The sequence below is a fragment of the Elephantulus edwardii genome, unplaced genomic scaffold (genome assembly GCF_000299155.1).
Source record: "Elephantulus edwardii isolate Elephantulus edwardi_28Jun2011 unplaced genomic scaffold, EleEdw1.0 scaffold00007, whole genome shotgun sequence".
NCBI classification, from domain to species: Eukaryota; Metazoa; Chordata; class Mammalia; order Macroscelidea; family Macroscelididae; genus Elephantulus; species Elephantulus edwardii.
Genome location: NW_006399757.1, coordinates 1,719,204 through 1,722,240, shown reverse-complemented (window position 1 = coordinate 1,722,240; position 3,037 = coordinate 1,719,204). Strand labels below are relative to the sequence as shown.

General features: G+C 39.5%; 1 protein-coding gene across 3 annotated transcripts in view; it reads left to right on the top strand.

Annotated features, from left to right (window-relative positions):
- Positions 1–3,037, top strand: part of SLC25A13 (solute carrier family 25 (aspartate/glutamate carrier), member 13) — a 220,490-nt gene that overhangs the window by 39,789 nt on the left and 177,664 nt on the right. For all 3 annotated transcript variants that reach the window (XM_006880228.1, XM_006880227.1, XM_006880229.1), the window contains exon 3: positions 1,829–1,971. In XM_006880228.1, coding sequence (XP_006880290.1) covers positions 1,829–1,971 — 143 coding nt within the window. The remainder of the gene's footprint in view (positions 1–1,828; positions 1,972–3,037) is intronic.

Genomic DNA, 3,037 nt, shown 5'->3' with positions numbered 1-3,037 from the left:
GCAGGATAGAGCAGGGTTTAGGGCTGTTGTGCATAGGGTCGATATGAGTCGGAAATGACTCAACGGCACATAACAGCAACAACAACAAATATACCACAACTTCTCTATCCATTCATTTGTTGATGGGCACTTGGGTTATTTCCAGCTCTTTGCTATTGTGAACAAAGCCACATAAACATGGGTGAGTATATATCTGCTTGGGTGGCAGTTCTGGTTTCTTTACAGTATATTCCCAGTAGTGGAATTTCTGGGTCAATTGATATTTCTATTCGCAACTTTTTGAGAAAGCGCCATACTGCCTTCCATAGTGGTTGCACCATTTTACATTTCCACCAACAGTGAGTAAGTGTTCCAGTTTCTCCACAGCCTTGCCAGCATTTGTTATCTGCTGTTCTGTTAAATTTTGCTATTATTACTGGAGTGAGATGATACCTCATAGTTATTTTGATTTGCATCTCTCTTAGAGCTAGGGATTTTGAACATTTCTTCATGTGTTTGTTCACCATCTGAATGTCTTCTTTGGTCAAGTGTCTATTCATATCCTGTGCCCATTTTTCAATTGGGTTGTTTACCTTTATCTTGTTGTGGTGCTCAAATATTTTATAAATTCTAGATTTAAGTTCCTTATCAGACATGTCATTATCAAATATTTTTCCCCAGTCTGTTGCTTCCCTTTTTACCCTGTTGGAGAAGTTTTTGGATGTGCATAAGGATTTTATTCTTAGAGGGTCACATTAATCGATTTTATCCTCTCCTGGTTGTAGGTTTTTTAGGATGCTTGGAAGACTGTTTATATTATAGATTAGGGCTTCTAGAGTTCTTCCAAGTTTTTCTCTAATCAAGTTTATAATCCTTGGTTTTAGTCCTAGTTCCTTGATCCACTTTGAGTTGGTTTTTGTCCTCAGGACCAGAAGATGCTCTCTTGCTCCATAAAGGCAAGTTATGGTCCCTAGGTTTTTTCTAAGCATTTCCATTAACCTTTGAAGCTTCTTGGGACAGGCATGAGTAGGTATTCTTGTGCCAGAGCTTGGTACACTAGAAACGAGACCTAAAGGGACACTGAGAGAGCATCCTAAGCTAGTGTGCTTTCAAACATATCCTGTTTGTCATCCTTTCTTGTATCATTGATGCCCTTGAAGCAATAATGGGGACAAAAAATTAGATAATTTCCCTCCATGATTCATGATTAATTCCACTTTTTTATTCTTAGACGGTCCCATTCATCTATTTTATCCTCTCCTGATTGTAGGTTTTTTAGGATGCTTGGAAGACTGTTTATATTGTGGATTAGGACTTCTAGAGTTCTATGAAAGTGGTTGTGTTCTTGTTAAACAACAAGGCACACTTTGTCTTTGCAGATTATGTAAAGTTAGGGTTTTTTAACTTGGGCACTCCTGACATTTTGAACTGGATAGTTCTTTGGAGATGGGTGGGGCGGGGAGGTGGGGCACTGTCCTGTGTGCTGAGGGATGTTATCAGCATTCCTGGCATCTCCCCATTAGATGCCAGCAGTAGTCTCCCTGTCTTAGTATGACAACCTCCATTGTCTTCACATGTAGTCAGGTGCCCCTGGGGGGAAATTGCACTCCATTGAGAATCACTGATAGAAACATGAAACTGGACAATACGAAAGTGTTCTCACATTTTTTTTTTTTTGGTTGTTTAAATGAGGGGAAGTTAAGTGTCATTGAGAAAATCACAGGATCACAACTGACATTAAATCCTTTGAATATTTTCAGGTGTATTTCCCCTACAGATTAGCTACTTACTTTTGAGAATTGCATATGTAAGATAACTGCACTTTCTCATTATCTTTTTTTCTTAACAGTATGCAAGCATTGAAAAAAATGGTGAATATTTCATGTCTCCCAATGACTTTGTCACTCGATACTTGAACATTTTTGGAGAAAGTCAACCTAACCTAAAGACTGTGGAACTTTTAAGTGGTATGGTGGATCAGACCAAAGATGGGTATGTTCTTTTATAATTATCTTATTGAAAAAAAAATCATATATATGTGTAGGTGTGTGTCTGAGTAAGAGAGAGTGCATGACGGAGAAAGAGAGAGTGAGAGTGTGTGAGAGAGCCCTTGTGCTCTGGTGACTTGTTGTTAGGTGCTGTTGAGTTGAACATGACCCATAGTAAACCTGTGAACAACAGATCTGTATGTCATCCTCACTTTTCCTGACACATTAGAGCCTATTGTGGCAGTCATCATGTCAGTCCACCTGGTCTTCTTCGCCGACCCTCCACCCTTCCCAGCATCATGTCTCTCTCAGGAATAGCCCCTCCTAGCAACATGCCTAAAATATGAGAGATGAAGCCTTATCATCCCTGCCTTCAAAGAGCACTCTGGCTATACCCTTTCCAAAACCTACTTGTTTGTTCTCTTGATAGTCCATGGATGGATGTACAGTGTTCTCCAAATCCATGGCTCAAAGGCTTCAATTCTTCTGTCATCGTTATTCATTGTCCAGCTCTCAGATGCAAAGCAAGTAATCGGAAAGACTATGGCCTTAATCACACACACCTTAGTCCTCAAACTAACATCATTACTCCTCAATAATTTGGAGAGGTCTTTAACGTCAGATTTTGTGATACATCTCCTAACCACCTGACTGCTGCTATCAAGGGTGTTAAATATAAATCTAAATAAGATGAAGTTGTTGACAATTTCAATCTTTTGTCCAGCTCTTAAGATGTTGCCTATTGGTCCAGTGATAAGAATCTTTGTCTTCTTGATGTTGCGGTATAATCCATATTAAAGGCTATATTCTTTGATCTTCTTCTTCAACAAGTGCTTGAAGTTCTCCTCCCTTTCAGCAACCAAGGTTGTTTCATCTGCATGATGCAGGTTACTGATGAATCTTTTCCATCTTAATGCTACATTCTTCTTGATTGAGTCCAGCTTCTCTAATATTTTGCTCAGCATTGCCAACACAAAGGTTGTTGTTGTTGTTATGTGCTGTCGAGTCGCTTGCGACTCATAGCGACCCTATGTACAACAGCCCTAAACTCCACTCTGTCCTGTGCCAAT